Raw genomic sequence first — 17,521 nt, forward strand, 5'->3', positions numbered from 1 at the left:
GCGCTGCCATTGAATTTCATTCCAAACTCAACTTCAGCACTAGCCAAAGAGCCTTACCCAAGAAGTTTTAAAGCCGCACTTCTCAAAACTATTTGTGAGAAAACGGTCCTTTTTGGTTGTTGTTTTGTTTTAATTTATTTTAAAATATTCTGTCTATTGTGAATCCTTTTATTCTATACTATGTTCAATGAGACACATCTATTGAGCACATATGTGCATATTACAGTAATGTCAGATTGGCACAAAAGTTCCTAAAGTGGGCCAGGCACGGTGGCTCATGCCTGTAATCTCAGCACTGTGGGAGGCCGAGTCAGGAGGATTGGTTGAGTCCAGGAGTTTGAGACCAGCCTGGGCAACTTAGCAAGATTTTGTCTTTACAAAAAATACAAACAAAAATATCAGTTGTGTGCACCTGTGTTCCTAGCTACTCTGGAGGCTGAGGCAGGAGGATCGCATAAGTCCCGGAGGTCGAGGCTGTAGTGAGCTGTGTTCAAGTCACTGCCCTTCAGCCTGGATGACTGAGTGAGACCCTGTCTCAGTTAAAAGAAAAAAAAGTTTCTAAGTGCTTAGAAACTTCAGTACTTTTCTGGTCACAGAACAGTAACAGTTTGGGCTGTGGACCATTCTTTGAGTAGCTTCAGATTAGGAATTACACTGCGAGCGTCTGTATCTTTCCTCTAGTTTGTTTCTTTGCTTAGTGTGGTTTAGTTCATGACTCTGCAGGGATTATTACATGCTTAGGTCACATGGAATAGTGCATGTTTCTGGCTTCCTCATCACCGTCTCAGAACTTAAACTCTTATTTCCAAATATTCTACTGTTGTCGGAGGCTGGGCCATGATATGTTTTCACCTTATGTGTATGTATTCACGCGTAATTATTCATTTTCATATCTACTGCACCTTCTTTCCTTTTTTTGGAGACAGGGTCTCATTTTGTCACCCAGGCTGGAGTACAGTGGCGTGATCATAGCTCACTGCAGCCTCAACTTCCTTAGCTCAAGCAATCCTCCTGCCTCAGCCTCCCAAGTAGCTGGGACTACAGGCGTGCACCACCATACCCTGCTAGTTTTTGTACTTTTTGTAGAGACAAGGTCTTGCTGTGTTACCCAGGCTGGTCTCCAACTCCTGGAGGCTCAAGAGATCCTCCTATCTTGGCCTACCAAAGTGCTGGGGTTACAGGTGTGAACCACCATGCCCATTCTTACTACACTTTCTTGAGAGCTTCTCAAGAGCAAGGAATATTGTGTCTGTCTTTGTGTTCCCTGCACCCAGCACACAACTTGGCTTCCAAGGAGAGGGAGTGCTGTGTTACATGAGTGGGAAAGTGATACCACATTCTCAGTGGCCCTTAAAATTTTTTAAAGTTTCTTTTTGATCTTATTATAAAAGCCCATTGATGGAAAATTAGAAAAAATAGGAGGCAGGAGAAGAACAATACCTAGTAACAACAGTTAATAAACACCCACCCAGATCTGACCATTGGTATTTCTTTTGCACTTTGTGTGTATTTTTTTTTTGAACACTAACTACAGCTATTGTGTATCATAAGTGTTTCTAACGTACTGGAGACTGCGCAGTTTCCTACGTGGATTATTTCATGCACTCTTCCCTCTGTGAGAGAGCTACTTTTATCCTCATCTTGCAAGTGAGGAGAACTTAAGCAATTTGCCAGGCACCACATACACAGATACACATATAACATACATCTACCAAAATGTGATAATCTTCCAATATATGCTTTTAAAATTCATTCGTTTTTATTGTAAAATATTGTAAGCATGCAGATACAAATGGAGAAGAATGTAAGAAATACCTGTGGCTCTGTGCTGCATTTGCTACAGGTCTCCCCCTGTTTTTTTGTTTGTTTGTTTTGTTTTTGAGACAGAATCTCTGTCACCCAGGCTGGAATGCAGTGGCGTGGTCTCAGCTTACTGCAGCCTTTACTTTCCAGGCTCAGGTGATCCTCTCACTTCAGCCTCTTGAGTACCTGAGACTAATTTTTGTACATCCTACCATGCCAGGCTAATTTTTGTAATTTTTGTAGAGGTGGGGTTTTACTGTGTTGCTCAGGCTGGTCTCGAACTCCTGGGCTCGAGCGATCTGCTCCCCTAAACCTCCCAAAGTGCTGGGATTACAGGCGTGAGTCACGTGCCCAGCCCCTGAAGAGGTCTTTTAACCACCTCTTTTTAACCCCTTGATGTGTAAGATGTTACCAGTACAGCTGAAGGTTCCGTGAACTCTCTGATCTCATTCCCTGTGTACAGTGATAGATGGGACTTGGGACATGCATTTAAACTGCTATACGGTATTCTGTTAATGAATAGATAAAAATTTACCCATTTACTTGTTTCTTGACAGCTATAAACAATGGCTGCAGTAGGCTGGGCACAGTGGCTCACGCCTGTAATCCTAGCACTTTGGGAGGCTGAGGTGGGCAGATCAGAAGGTCAGGAGTTTGAGACCAGCCTGGCCAATATGGTGAAACCCCATCTCTACTAAAAATGCAAAAATTAGCCAGGTGTGGTGGCGCACGCCTGTAGTCCAAGCTACTCAGGAGACTGAGGCAGAAGAATGGCTTGAACCCAGGAGGAAGAGGTTATAGTGAGCCGAGATTACGCCACTGCACTCCAGCCTGGGCGACAGAGCGAGTCTCCATCTCAAAACAAAAAAACAAAAATCAAAACAAAACAAGCACAATGAAACAATGGCTGCAGTAAAGTTTTCCTGTGTATGCCTTTTTGTGTACATAGTTTTTTCTTTTTCTTTTTCTGTTTTTTTTTTTTGAGACGGAGTCTTGCTCTGTTCGCCCAGGCTGGAGTGTGCAGTGGCACAATCTCAGCTCACTGCAACCTCCGCCTCCCAAGTTCAAGCGATCTCCTGCCTCAGCCTCCCAAGTAGCTGGGATTACAGGCGCCCACCACCATGCCTGGCTAGTTTTTGTTTTTTTTTAGTAGAGACACGGTTTTGCCATGTTAGCCAGGGTGGTCTCGAATTCCCAACCTCAGGTGATCTGCCCACCTCAGCCTCCCAAAGTGCTAGGATTACAGCTGTGAGCCACTGCACCTGGCCAGTTATTTCTTAAAGGTTTGTACAGTAACTGGAATTTCTGCACTATAGGAAATGAGTATCTTCAACTGTAGTAGATATTATCAAATTGCCTGAGTCACCTAACCAATTCGCACTCCTGTGAACATGCATAAGCATTCCTGCTAAAACTTAGTGTTGTCAGATTTGTTTCATGTGGGCCAGTCTAATGGGCATGAATGGTACCTCTTTGAGGATTCAGTTTGAAGTTCCCTGATTACTATTGAGATTGAACCTTTTTTCACGTGTTTTTATTAGGTTCTTTGGTTTCTTCTTTTGTAAATTGCCTATTTATTTTTGTCCATTTTAAAAATTTGTCTGTATATATATTTATTTTTAATATGCAGGATTCCTTTTTGTTGTTGTTTTTGTTTTATTTGACATGGAGTTTCACTCTTGTTGCCCAGGTTGGAGTGCAATGACGCAATCTTGACTCACCGCAACCTCTGCCTCCTGGGTGCAAGCAATTCTCCTGCCTCAGCCTCCTGAGTAGGTGGGATTACAGGCATGTGCCACCACACCCGGATAATTTTTTTGTATTTAATAGAGATGGGAATTCACCATGTTGGTCAGGCTGGTCTTGAGCTCCTGACCTCAGGTGATCCACCTGCCTCGGCCTCCCAAAGTGCTGGGATTACAGGCATGAGCTACCATACCCGTCCAATCTGCAGGATTCTTAATAATGCTAGATACGAATTGCTTCTCAATTATATGCATTGCAAATATTGGCTCCCAGTCTGTGGCTTGTCTTTTTACTTTGTTTATGGTGCCTTTTATTGTACAGGAGTTAATAATTTTAAATAGCCAAATCTGTAATCTTTTTCATGTGTCTTTCATGTTTTGTCTAAAATTCTTCCCTACTCTGAAGTTATATAAAAATGTTACAGGCCACACTTGGTGGTTCATGCCTATAATTTCAGCACTTTGGGAGGTTTAGGCAGGCAGATTGCTTGAGTCCAAAAGTTCAAGACCAGCCTGGACAGCAAAAGGTTAAAAATAATTTTTTAGAAGCTGGGTGCAGTGGCTCACGCCTGTAATCCCAGCACTTTTGGGAGGCTGAAGCAGGAGGATTGCTTGAGCCCAGGAGTTCAAAACCACCCTGGGTAATACGGCGAGACCCTGTCTCTATTTTTTAAAAAGAGTATTAAAAGGATTTTTTATAGATGCATATATTTTAATGTTGCCAACTTTTTTTTTTTTTTCCTTTGAGGTGGAGTCTTGCTCTGTCACCCAGGCTGGAGTGCAGTGGTGCAATCTCAGCTCACTGCAACCTCCACCTCCTTGACTCAAGCGATTCTCCTGCCTCAGCCTCCTGAGTAGCTGGGACTACAGGTGCATGCCACCTTGTCTGGCTAATTTTTTGTATTTTTAGTAGAGACAGGGTTTCACCATGTTGACCAGGGTGGTCTCAAACCATTGACCTCAGGTGATCTGCCCGCCTCGGCCTCCCAAAGTGCTGGGATTACAGGCGTGAGTCACTGTGCCTGGCCAGTGTTGCCAGCCTTTATGGAGGAGCTTTGGTAAAGATAAAAAAGATAGGAAGAAAGAGTTAATTCAGGAACTTTGGTAGCTGCTCCCATGCCATCCTGTGTTTGGAAGGCATAAAGTGCTGGTTGTTGAGTTATTAAAAGGTTAGTGGGCTTAGATTTAAAGGCTAGTTCCTTATTTCAGGAAGGGTCCTTCGGGGAAGGACTGAGTTTAACACATTTCCCACCCAGTTTACGAAGGACCTACTGAAGCACTAAACACAGTGCACAGGAGGTATGTTCCATTGCAGACAGATTTCTGACTCATAAAACAGCCTGAAAACATCCCTACAGAAGAAATACATCTTATGGTTCTCCCCGGAAGTGGCGAAAGCTTGGGGGAAGAATAGGACTTGGCTCAGAAACATTTATTATGGGAGCATAGAATAAGAAAATGTGATTTAATGGCCGGGCGCGGTGGCTCAAGCCTGTAATCCCAGCACTTTGGGAGGCTGAGACGGGCGGATCACGAGGTCAGGAGATCGAGACCATCCTGGCTAACACGGTGAAACCCCGTCTCTACTAAAAATACGAAGAAAAACTAGCCGGGCGAGGTGGCGGTCGCCTGTAGTCCCAGCTACTCGGGAGGCTGAGGCAGGAGAATGGCGTAAACCCGGGAGGCAGAGCTTGCAGTGAGCCGAGATCCGGCCACTGCACTCCAGCCTGGGCGACAGAGCGAGACTCCGTCTCAAAAAAAAAAAAGAAAGAAAATGTGATTTTATATAGCTTTTGCCTGTGGGGAGTTAAACTTCTGAAGAGGGAGCTTAAAGAATACTTGAGTACTTCCAGTGCATTCTTCCTAAGTTTAATTTTTGTCTAAGTAACCAGCAAGACATCTTTTCTTTAGGGTGTGAAAGGGTTCCGATGTGGTCTTATTTTCTTTTTTTTGAGATGGAGTCTCGCTCTGTCGCCCAGTCTGGAGTGCAGTGGCGCGATCTCGGCTCACTGCAAACTCCGCCTCTTGGGTTCATGCCATTCTCCTGCTTCAGCCTCCTGAGTAACTGGGACTACAAGGCGCGTGTCCCCACGCCCAGCTAATTTTTTTGTGTTTTTAGTAGAGACGGAGTTTCATGTGGTCTTATTTTCTAATTGTGAGAGTGGATTTTGATTGAGTTAGCTTTACTAATAATACCCAGTGCCTGTGTCAATGAAAAGTAAGCAAATTAATGAATAATGCAAGCTGATAATGCTCTTACCAAGACTGAAATTTGGAGCATTTTGGTATATCAATTTATAAGGGCCATTTGAAGAGAATTTCTATTAGCTAGGTGTGGTGGCAAGTCCCTGTAATCCCAGCTACTTGGGAGCCTGAGGCAGGAGAATCACTTGAACCTGGGAGGTAGAGGTTACAATGAGTCAAGATTGCACCACTGCACTCCAGCCTGGGTGACAGAACGAGACTTTGCCTCTAAATAAATAAATAAATAGATAATTTCTCTAATATTCACTTGAACTCTTTGCCCAGCTTTAATCCCTTTTAGCTTAATCCTATTCTTGGTGAAATGGTGATTCTCTTAGTGAATCTGACCAAGAAATATGGTGATCAGAATGGCTGATCACATACTGTAACAATGGGTAATTGAGCATTAATTTCCTGAAGACATATAGGAAACCTTTGACAGGAAAACGTGGTTCAGAAGACCAGACAATTTCCTTTCCGGTAATATGAGAGAGATGTTGATGTTGTTCTAATAATGAAATGGAGATATTTAGTCTTTTTTTTTTTTTTTTTTTGAGACGGAGTCTCGCTCTGTCGCCTGGGCTGGAGTGCAGTGGCCGGATCTCAGCTCACTGCAAGCTCCGCCTCCCGGGTTTACGCCGTTCTCCTGCCTCAGCCTCCCAGGTAGCCGGGACTACAGGCGCCCGCCACCTCGCCCGGCTAGTTTTTTGTATTTTTTAGTAGAGACGGGGTTTCACCGTGTTAGCCAGGATGGTCTCGATCTCCTGACCTCGTGATCCGCCCGTCTCGGCCTCCCAAAGTGCTGGGATTACAGGCTTGAGCCACCGCGCCCGGCCGATATTTAGTCTTTAACCTGTTAAGATGGCAGTTGTGAGTGGATTGGGATATGGGGGTGGGACATGGTTCATATACAATTGAAGCAAAGGCAGCTAACATCCATCAGAGCAAAGGTAATTTAGGGAAAAGAAAAAGTACCTAAGATTAATTGCAGCTGGAGACTGCTTTTAAAGTACTTTGAAGTACAAAGACCTCGTTAGTCTATGATCCAACCGAATGTTACTCATTGAAGGCCAAGGAGCAATGTGTTGGGTAGGGACTTAAAACAAGCTTGGTGCTTTGAACACTGTTCCTGAGAGCATCAATGGAAGCTATTGAGGGGGACAGGAGATGACCCACGTGACCAAGATGCAGTGTTGAGACCCATGGGTAGTTTGATTGAAAAGCCTTTTAATCTCAGTGTGAAGGAGTTGCTTATAAGGGACAGAAATGTAACCTCTGACAGGGATGTGCTGATGAAAAATTGATACCAGTGTCACTTTCTTGGCATGGGGGGACCAAACCAAGACAGTTGGAGGGAGGCTCCATCTATGTGGGTCAGTGGCCACTGAGGAGGAACAGGAATCAGGAGGCTCATCTGGTTAGTGATAGAATCCACCGACTGTGCTGCGTGAATGAAGGGGAGAGATTTGTGTGAATTATGAATAGCCGTGCAGGTGAGGGAGGAGTGAGGTTCTGTGAGAAAGGGAGGAAGGTCAGGTCGTGGATCAGGGAGGACCCACAGGGACATTTAATCTGAGCAGGGGTCCAGTTGCAAAAGGGAAAAATGTAGATACCAAAAAAAGTGATGGAAGAAAGCTCTTGTTCCTCTGGTAACTATTCTTCTCGCTAAGCCAGTTGAGGGGGTTCATAGAAGGACATTGAGCTTTGTGGGACAATAATAGTCCCTGAAAGACAGACTTTCATTTCCAGCATCAGCCGCGATCAAAGATGGAAGGGTGGGCCTCATCTGGGTCTGTGTCCTCTGAAGACCTGCTGAAACTGTTGAATATAAGGAAAGAGGACTCAGCACCTGGTTTCATTTCTGGCAGTGTGTGGGAATACCACTGTCAATTACAGACATTTATTTCATGGAATTTGAAGCATTACCCTACCTTCATATTAAAACATTAGCCAAAGCGTAATCAATCAATGTTTCTCTCCTTGTCTCAAATGAACATAAAAGATGTCAAAAGTGGAGACTGCTGATAATATGGAAGTTAAAATAATTTTTTGAATAGAGAAAAATGGCCGGGCGCGGTGGCTCACACCTGTAATCCCAGCACTTTGGGAGGCTGAGGCGGGCAGATCACAAGGTCAGAAGATCAAGACCATCCTGGCCAACATGGTGAAACTCCATCTCTACTAAAATACAAAAAAATTAGCCAGGTGTGGTGGCACATACCTCCCAGCCACTCAGGAGGCTGAGGCAGGGGAATCGCTTGAACCCCTGAGGTAGAGGTTGTAGTGAGCCGAGATTGCGCCATTGCACTCCAGCCTGGCGACAGAGCAAGAATCCATCTCAAAAAAAAAAAAAAAAGAAAAAGAAAAGAATAAAGAAAAATGTGCTTAAGTTTTGTTTTTAAACTACAATTGCTACTCTAACAGATATTTTGTCTTTAATAAAAGGGGCAGCCCCTCAAATATTAGAGTTTTCCAAATAGTGATTGAAAAATGAGCATACTAGTATTAGGGCTTTTGTGCCACAAAACTGCCCAAAGAACTGTTTTCAAGGAAGGGAAGGATGCAGCTAAATTCTTGGGGAGTGCTAGAGAGTTCTCAGCTACTTAAATCGCATTAGGAGCAGATGTTATAAAAGAGAGGCTTGCTGCCATTGGCGCTCAGCGCTTTCATTTTTTAATACTTACCCTTAAGCCAAATATCTTTCTCAGGACTTTCTTCATTTCCAAATTCAGATGAATAAAGAGGGTATCAGATTTGCTCCTCTGTTACCGAGCAGACAGAAGGTATTTGGAGAATTGCTGTGAAGCTACAGTATGGCGGCTGCCTTCTGTGCTAGAAGGCCCTGCCAAATCCCTGCAGATGGAACACCAGCCTCTTGAGCTGGCAATATTGTTACTCCTTTGTCTTTAAATCAGAAGGGCATTCAGAGGGAGAAGATCTTTGACTATTCCTAGTGCATATTTTCTTTCTTTTTTTTTGAGTTGGGGTCTGTTGCCTAGGCTGGAGTGCAGTGGTGTGATCATGGCTCACTGCAGCCTCCAACTCCTGGGCTCAAGTGATCCTTCTGCCTCAGTCTCTTGAGTAGGTATGATTACAGGTATATGCAAGCACATCTGCCTATTTTAAAAGTTTTTTTTATAGAGATGGGATCTTGCTATGTTGCCCGAGCTGGCCCCAAACTCCTGGCTTCAAGTGATCCTCCTGCCTCAGCCTCTCAAAGTTCTGGTACTGCAGGCATGAGCCACTGTACCTGGCCCTAGTGTGCATTTTCATCTGACCGCTTTTGCCAGATCCTGCCCTTTTGGTAAAATACTAAAGGGAATATGAAAGTCGCCATTTTGCAGTGGGAGGAACCAGGGCATCTGGGTCAAATCCCCAGGATTCTCATCAGTCAGAGCCTTGAGCAAGAATGCCCAGGAGAGAAAACATCCCTAGGTGCTATTTAATGGTGTTTGCCATGTTAAATAAGTGAGCAAGAGGCCATTAGCCTGAGGCTGTCTCTGTACTTCAAGTTCTTACATAGCAAACTACAACCTAACTTACTACGTAAACCAACCAAAACCCAAATTAGGAGTGTATGTTTTTTGTAACTAATAGCTGGGTTTCAGCCAGTCACAGGCAGGTGGCTGATCAGACCATGCCCAATTAAGGCAGATGCCCAGCTGTAACCATTTAGATGATTTTTCTACCTTGCTTCCATGTTCAGCCTCTAAAGACTTGCCTCTAAAGACTGCTTGTCAGTGCTCTTTGAACCTCTCCTGGTTCTGAGTGCTGCCCGGTTCATGGATCATTCTTAAATAAACTTGGCTAAATTTATTTTGTCTAATGTTTGTCTTTAAACAGTAGCGCTCTGGTCCTCAACCAAGAGTTGTCCACTTTGGGGGGTGTGTAGAACCTCCAGATCTCACTGTTCTTGGGGCCAGGCCTCGTAGTGGTGCAAAATGTGTACCTTCGTCCAGAAAATCAGATCTGGGCAGAGGGTTGTGATTAAAATGGAACCTAGAAATGAAGACTATGGGCCCATTACAGGTTGAGCGTTCCTGTGCTGAAATGCCCCCAAATCCAGAACTTTTTGAGTTCTGACATGATGCTTAAAGGAAATACTCATTGGAGAATTTAGGATTTCAGGTTTTCAGATTAGGGATGTTCAGCTGGTATGTATTCTGCAGATGGTCCAAAATCTGAAAACAAAAGTCCAAAATCTGAAACACTTCTGGTCTCAAGCATCTAGAGAAGGGCCTACTCAACCTGTATAATTCTTCCCTAGTCATTTTGATCCTACCTCGATGCCAGTGCTAGGAAAGCTGCTCACTTTGAGATCAGCATTGGGAAGGCATCTGGCACATGGTGGCCATGTAGAAGAGCCCCTATACATTTCAGTTCATCTTCCTTTTCTTCCCGTTCTTCCTTTCTGCAAAGCATGGTGAAATTCATGGGCTTGGGGGGCAGAGCTGAGTTTGAATCCCATTGAAGAGTTACATAGTTTCTCTGAGCCTCAGTTTCATCAGTGGTGATGATAATTCCACCTTAAAGGATGGAGGCAAGGATTGCATACATGGTGTAAGCCTGTAGCTCGTGGTAGATTCTCAGTGGTGATGGTGCCTCCTCTGCTTCTTCCTTGCCTTGAAAACCTTATGTATCTGTTTCTTTTTTTTTTTTTTTGAGACTGAGTCTTGCTCTGTCTCCCAGGCTGGAGTGCAGTGGCACGATCTCGGCTCACTGCAAGCTCCGCCTCCCAGGTTCACGCCATTCTTCTGCCTCAGCCTCCCGAAGTAGCTGGGACTACAGGCGCCCGCCACCATGCCCAGCTAATTTTTTTATATTTTTAGTAGAGATGGGGTTTCACCATGTTAGCCAGGATGATCTCCATCTCCTGACCTCATGATCCGCCTACTTCAGCCTCCCAAAGTGCTGGGATTACAGGCGTGAGCCTGTATGTATCTGTTTCTGGACTAGCTTCTGAGGGGCTGATCAGTGCAGTCCGCTAACCAGACATCCCAGTTTTAATGAGAAATGGCATTAAGTACAGGTGATACCTATCAGTGTAGATACATCAGGCTTAATAGTAGAAGTTAGGACACTTTTGTTCATATACAGTTAGCTCTGCTCTAACATATGTGCCCCTAAAAGTCACCACGTGATGCAAAATTATGCAGTTAAAACACAGAAGGGCTAGGCATGTTGGTTTGTGATACTAGCACTTTGAGAGGCTGAAGTGGGAGGATCATTTGAGCCCAAAAGTTCAAGGCCAGCCTGGGCAAAGCAAGACCCCATGTCTACAAAATAAGAAGATTAGCTAGGCCTGGTGGCACGCAGTTGTTTCCCTAGCTACTTGGGAGGCTGAGGCAGAGGTATCACTTGAACCCAAGAATCAGAGGCTGCAGTGAACTATGATCACACCACCACACTCCAGCTTGGGCAACAGAGCAAGACTCTTGTCTTTAAAAAAATAAAAAGAAAAATATGTTAAGAGGATAAAAACCACAGGGCTTATGGGGAAAAATGAGTAGGACGTAATGCTAAAAAAATTTGTCAGTGACACATTAAAAAAAAATAGGAACCTAATAATGATAGCAGTTTTACACATGTTAAATGATTGCGAAATAGATAACACTACAGTAAATAGGGCATTTTCTCTTGAGAAGACCTGAAGTTTGCTTGTGGAAGCAGATGTCAGAAGTTGGAGCTTGTGAGTATTACTGTGAACTGGTGCATGGAGGGCTGTCTGAAATCAGATGGGAGTTGTAACTCCATTTGTTGACGGTGTAGCCTATTAATACACTGTAAACTGAGGAGGCTGCTAGATACCTGTGGGTTTTGTGTATTCTTGTGTCACTCGGTTTAGCTGGGGGAAGTTTTCTGTGTTCATCTAGTGTTTCTCACAGACAAAATCATGCCTAAGCAAACAGAATTCCCATTATGCTCACATTGTCCGCTTCTCTGTATCAATAGCATTGGAACAGATTTGCATTTTTAAAACAAGCATTACAGCAGAACTGACTGTAGTAGCTTCCCAGAAAAGGTCAGTTTCTCCTAGACAGTACCCAAAAGTAGAAGTAAATAAATTCAGTGTAAAACATGAAGGCCTGCAGTACCATTAATATCCTTGAGAAAGTGGTAAGCATTATATAAATACATTTTTACATCCTTTATATATAGGTTACTATGTTCTGGGGAAGTAGAGTTATTGTCAGACTTCATGCAAATAACAGGAGTGTGGGGAATGTGTGGTCCTTGGCTGTATTTTGTGCTGATCAGGCTTGTGTATTATCTCTGAATCACCTGCTACTTCAGCATTCTTTCAGTAGTGCAGATGAGCCACCCTCAGCACCTTGAGCTTATATTAGCTTACAAACAGACTTGACTTCATAGGTGGAGCAGTATAAAATAACAATACGTTGTGTTTCTGTATTCACCCAGATCTCTTTTAAGATACTCTGTAAATGAATCCTGTATTACAAAAATAAATGTGAGCATGAATATATATGATGCTCGGAGAACAGGGGTAGTCATAGAACCTGACTTTAAGCCGGGTGCAGTAGCTCACTCCTATAATCCCAGCACTTTGGGAGGCCAAGGTGGGCAGATCTTCTGCTTGAGCTCAGGAGTTCCAGACCAGCCTTGGCAACATGGTGAGACCCGTCTCTATCAAAAATTAAAAAATAAAAATAGCTGGGCATGGTGATGTGTGCCTGTAGTCCCAGCTACTTGGGAGATTGAGGTGGGAGGATTGCTTCAGCCTGGGAGGTGGAGGCTGCAGTGAGCTGAGATTGCACCACTGCACTTCAGCCTGGGCAACAGAGTGAGACCCTGTCTCATTGAAAAAATAAAGAATCTTGAAGTGCAGTGGTGCAATCTCAGCTCACTGCAGCCTCCACCTCCCAGGCTCAAGCAATCCTCCCACCTCAATCTCCCAAGTAGCTGGGACTACAGGCACACATCACCATGCCCAGCTATTTTTATTTTTTAATTTTTGGGCGGATCACAAGGTCAGGAGATCGAGACCATCCTGGCTAACCCAGTGAAACCCCGTCTCTACTAAAAAATACAAAAAACTAGCCGGGCGAGGTGGCAGGTGCCTGTAGTCCCAGCTACTCGGGAGGCTGAGGTAGGAGAATGGCGTAAACCCGGGAGGCGGAGCTTGCAGTGAGCTGAGATCCAGCCACTGCACTCCAGCCTGGGCAACAGAGCGAGACTCCATTTCAAGAAAAAACCAAAAATAAAGAAAAAAAAGAATCTGTGACTTTAACAGGTTGGGTAGATGAAAAAGGCTGGAGGGCCTATAGATGATCTTTTGGAGGGGTCTGTAAAACCCAGAAATTGCAATACAAATTTTTGTCGTAAGTGCATTTTGAAGGGAAAGGGTCCTCAGCTTTCATCATGTTTCCAAAGGGACCTTTGATTGTGAAATGGTGGAGAAATGCTAATTTTTTTTTTTTTAATCCATGGAATATATATTCCTACAGGTCATTTAGGGAAATTTAGAGTGATCTATAGTGGATGCTGGTCCATTGATTCCATACAGGGGAGCTATTATAGTTTCTTCAAGAAGCACTTCTGGCTGGCACCCTCAGCCACGCAGGAACGGGCTTCACCATTGGGTCAACCTCACATGTCATCTTTGATGCTTCCTGTAAATTAGCCACATGAGTAGTGAGGGTCTTCCTTTCTAACAGGGGCCTATGCCTTTCCACTGTGTGTCTCATGCTACCCTTGACTTTATTTTTCAGATGGGAACAGCGAGAGCTGCCCAATGGACGCGTCTATTATGTTGACCACAATACCAAGACCACCACCTGGGAGCGGCCCCTTCCTCCGGGGTAAGTCATCACCTGAGAAGACCTGAGACTCTCGAACTGACACCATGAGTCACCCAATGGCTTCTTGAAATGGTCCCTTTCTGCAGAGGTAGCGTAGCACAGTGACGTTTATTCCGGGTCACTTGATTGCTTTTCCTATCCACTTACCTTAATATTGCTTCCGTGTCTTAGGACATATTAGAATTATTAGAGGATCTCTGGGAAACAAAAGGCGCATGGGAGGCCAAGATAGAACGTTGATGCGTTTCACCGTACCCTGTGCCCAGCCTGTCCCTAAAGGCAGAGTGCTTCTCATTCAGCAGGGCTTTGTGAGAATGCCGCCAAGTTATCCAAAACCAAAGGATGAGAGAGGCTTCCAAGACGGGGAAGACTGTCCAAGTTCAAGGAGAAGGGATTTGGTTCCCTGTCTGCCAGGGACAGAAAGTTCTTTCCACATGTGTCTCCTGGTCCCGAGAGCTTTCAAAAGGGAATGTATTCTGCTTCAAGAAAGAATCACCTCCCAGTAAAGTAGCCATGAAGCGCTCCTGTATAAAATGTACATCCTTCCCCCTGCCCTGAGTTTGTGGAGGGAAAGGCTGTCGGAAGTGGGGACTCTCAGGAGAGCCACGTGGCTTGTTTGGTTCAGCTGTCAGGAGTGTGCCACACACATCCCACCTCATCTTCTGGTCCCATAATTCTCCCTGGATGGGCTGCTTTTAGCTCCAGTTTTCCAGTAGAATGCTTGAGTTTTCCTTTTTTCTGTACCTCCTGGAGGATGGAACTCATAACCTGTCATCATCAGTGCTTACTCTGTTTTCCACTTTGACTTGAAGTCAAACAAGTTACCAAAGTTAAACATGGACTTCTCAAATTAAATAAATAAATACATAAGAATAAAAAATAAAAATAGGTTGAGCGGTTTGTTATGAAAATTATGAAAATGTTCTTATTATTATGGAAAATTTCAAATAGATATAGAGAGAATAATATTACAAACCCCCACATACTCAACATTTAGCTTCAAAAATTATCAACTCATAGCGGGTTTTGTTTCATCTGTACAAACTAGTCGGCACACTATGATGGCCTGTGGGCAAAAGCCAGCCCTCTGACTGTTTTTGTAAATAAGGTTTTATTGGAACACAGCCACACATATTTGTTGACTTATTGTTTTTGGCTGCTTTTGTACTTCATGGCAGAGTTGAGTAATTGCAGCAGACTCTATGGCTTGCAAATCCTAAAATAATTACTTTGTGTGGCCCTTTATAGAAAAAATTTGCTAGCTCCTGATCTGTTCCCTCCACCCATCCCCCACGCCCTGATCGAGGTAGTTTTGAAGCAAATCCCAAACACAAACACAAACACATCATTTTTCCATATTTCAGTATATATTTCCAAAACATATTCTTTTATTAAAAGTAAAGCTCCAATATCATTAGCAGTATTTTGTTTATATTATCAAATACCCAGTCAATATTTGACTTTCTATAATTGTGTCACAAATTAAACATTGACTTTAACAGTATGTATTACACACTTGTACTTTGTGTACTTTATAACGTGCACTTTAAAACAGCAGGAGCTCTGTGTACTGTGGCTTTTTTTTTTTTTTTTTAAGACAGAGTCTCGCTCTGTTGCCCAGGCTGGAGTGCAGTGGTGGGGTCTCCGGCTCACTGCAACCTCCACCTCCTGGATTCAAGTGAGTCTCCTGTCTCAGCCTCCTGAGTAGCTGGGATTACAGGCACCCACCACTATGCCCAACTGATTTTTTGTATTTTTAGTAGAGACAGGGTTTCACCATTTTGACCTGGCTGGTCTTGAACTCCTGACCTTATGATTTGCCTGCCTTGGCCTCCCAAAGTGCTAGGATTACAAGCGTGAGACACCGTGCCCAGCCTACTGTGGCTTCTTCTTAACCTCGCTGGTCTAGGAGGGACGTAGGCCTTGATCCAATGAGCATTTGCATGGAATTTAAGTAAAGATATTCAGTGATATCTTCTAAGGACGACTGGGGACTTGCTCTCCTCCAGGTGTTGAGGTGGGACACTAGTAATCAAGCTGTCTTATTTCCAGGGTAGTTTTCGTGTTTTCCTGGGAGATGGCTCACCTGTACACCCTGCATAGCTTCTTAGTTCTTCCTGAGTTTTAGATCAAGAACTTTGATCCTCTAGCTCTCATTTCTGCTCTGTAATCACAGGGGATCCAGAGAGAACAGAATGAATGCTTAAGCTTTCATTTCTCATTAATGGCAGAAGTCCTGCCTCCAGGGAAGTATTAACCATGATGAAAACAATTTTGAAACTACAGATGGAGCCATGATCTCTACAGACCTAGTCCCCGGGGAGCAAGATTGAACCAACGATTCACTTTATCATGGCCATCCCTGTATAGGAAACCCACAGGAAACTCGTATGAGAATGGGTCCTTCTATCCAGGAGCAATAAGTATTGGACCTAGTAGCTCAGGGTGAATGCAGCCATTTGCTCATCAGTCACTCTTAAGCAATGCTCAGACCAGAGGTAAGCAAAGAGTGATCACTGCGAAACAGCAGGATTGAGGAGGCCTCACAGAGAGAAGTGGCTCCAACTCTTGCAGGAAGATGATCCAGGTTGGGGGGACAGTGGAGGTGGCTGCCTGCATGTGGGAATGGAGAGGATATGTTTGGGGAAGGATGCATGGGGCGGTTATGCTGGAGTGGAAGGGTTGTATGAAGTAAAGATGCTCAGAGTGTGCCCGGAGGGGCTCTCAGGTTTGGGGAAGACGCCCACTGGAGCCAAAGTGGGTGGAAGGGCTGACTGGGCCTCCAGTCACTGTTCTGCGCAATATTTCAACTGAAATAAAGAGTGCAGTCGTGCTGCTTAGAAGTAGAAATTCGCCGGGCGCGGTGGCTCAAGCCTGTAATCCCAGCACTTTGGGAGGCCGAGACGGGCGGATCACGAGGTCAGGAGATCGAGACCATCCTGGCTAACACGGTGAAACCCCGTCTCTACTAAAAAATACAAAAAACTAGCCGGGCGAGGTGGCGGCACCTGTAGTCCCAGCTACCCGGGAGGCTGAGGCAGGAGAATGGCGTGAACCCGGGAGGCGGAGCTTGCAGTGAGCTGAGATCTGGCCACAGCACTCCAGCCCGGGTGACAGAGCGAGACTCCGTCTCAAAAAAAAAAAAAAAAAAAAAAAAAGAAGTAGAAATTCACCACAGCAGAGCACTTCTGGTTAAACATGTGGCTTGAACATGTGTTCATTTCTGTTCTTCCTGAAAACCCACTAAAATAGTAATAAAGGTATTAAAAAGGCATAAACCTTCAACAGTAAAGGAATGGAAGAGGAGAAACAGCATACGGGAGATGTTAATCAAAGTTTAGTTTCTGGTAGATAAATGGCAGAGCTGAGAGAACCGAAACCCACACCTGCAGGATGAGGAATCCACCAAGAAGCTGGCTGATTTGCATCATGGGGCCCTGAAAGCCTCAGCGATTAGAGGCACCAAGGATGGGTGTGGAATGAGATTAAAACCTTGGCCGGGCGCGGTGGCTCACGCCTGTAATCCCAGCACTTTGGGAGGCCGAGGCGGGTGGATCACAAGGTCAGGAGATTGCAAACATCCTGGCTAACACGGTGAAACCCCGTCTCTACTAAAAATACAAAAAGATTAGCCAGGCATGGTGGCACACACCTGTAGTCCCAGCTACTTGGGAGGCTGAGGCAGGAGAATTGCTTGAACCCGAGAGGTGGAGGTTGCAGTGAGCTGAGATTGCACCACTGCACTACAGCCTGGGCGACAGAGCGAGACTCCATCTCAAACAAACAAACAAACAAACAAAAAAACCTCATTGGTTTTAGATCAGTGGGAAGATAAGTTGGAAGTTTGTGCAGGGAGTTCGATACACACACACACACACACACACACACACACACACACACACACACACA

The 17,521-nt window shown here is 44.6% G+C and overlaps 1 protein-coding gene across 1 annotated transcript in view; it reads left to right on the forward strand.

Moving 5' to 3' along the window:
* The window catches only part of WWP2 (WW domain containing E3 ubiquitin protein ligase 2), a 153,203-nt gene that overhangs the window by 106,158 nt on the left and 29,524 nt on the right, over nt 1-17,521 (forward strand). Inside the window, exon 8 of the mRNA XM_023210309.2 lies at nt 13,523-13,612. Within this exon, the coding sequence (XP_023066077.1) occupies nt 13,523-13,612 (90 nt within the window). The remainder of the gene's footprint in view (nt 1-13,522; nt 13,613-17,521) is intronic.

The sequence above is a fragment of the Piliocolobus tephrosceles genome, chromosome 17, assembly GCF_002776525.5.
Source record: "Piliocolobus tephrosceles isolate RC106 chromosome 17, ASM277652v3, whole genome shotgun sequence".
NCBI classification, from domain to species: Eukaryota; Metazoa; Chordata; class Mammalia; order Primates; family Cercopithecidae; genus Piliocolobus; species Piliocolobus tephrosceles.